Raw genomic sequence first — 389 nt, 5'->3', positions numbered from 1 at the left:
ATGGCCAGAGCCTGGCCTTCAGCCCCGACTCAGGGGAGGTGTGGAAAGCCCGCAGAAAGCTGGCCCAGAATGCCCTGAAGACCTTCTCCATCGCCCCCAGCCCCACCTCCTCTTCCACCTGCCTCCTGGAGGAGCACGTCTCCAAAGAGGCCGACTACCTGGTCACCAAGTTCCTGCAGCTGATGGATGAGGAGAAGAGCTTTGACCCTTACCGGTACCTGGTGGTCTCTGTGGCCAACGTCATCTGCGCCATGTGCTTTGGCAAGCGTTACGACCACAACGACCAAGAGCTGCTCAATATAGTGAATGTAAGTGACCAGTTTGGTGACGTGGCTGCTGCTGGTAACCCCGCTGACTTCATCCCCGTGCTCCGGTATCTTCCCAGCCGC

At 58.9% G+C, this 389-nt stretch overlaps 1 protein-coding gene across 1 annotated transcript; it reads left to right on the top strand.

Moving 5' to 3' along the window:
* Nucleotides 1-8: 8 nt before the first annotated feature.
* On the top strand, nucleotides 9-386 carry LOC104082982 (cytochrome P450 1A5-like; the record flags this gene model as incomplete). Its single annotated transcript, XM_009586287.1, has 1 exon — nucleotides 9-386. A coding segment is annotated over one exon (378 nt), but the record flags the coding sequence as incomplete, so codon positions are not given.
* Nucleotides 387-389: the final 3 nt, after the last annotated feature.

Source organism: Fulmarus glacialis, unplaced genomic scaffold (assembly GCF_000690835.1).
Source record: "Fulmarus glacialis isolate BGI_N327 unplaced genomic scaffold, ASM69083v1 C13353494, whole genome shotgun sequence".
In the NCBI taxonomy this organism is placed as follows: Eukaryota; Metazoa; Chordata; class Aves; order Procellariiformes; family Procellariidae; genus Fulmarus; species Fulmarus glacialis.
The sequence above is the reverse complement of the archived record's forward strand: the minus strand, read 5'-3'. Positions and strand labels throughout refer to the sequence as shown.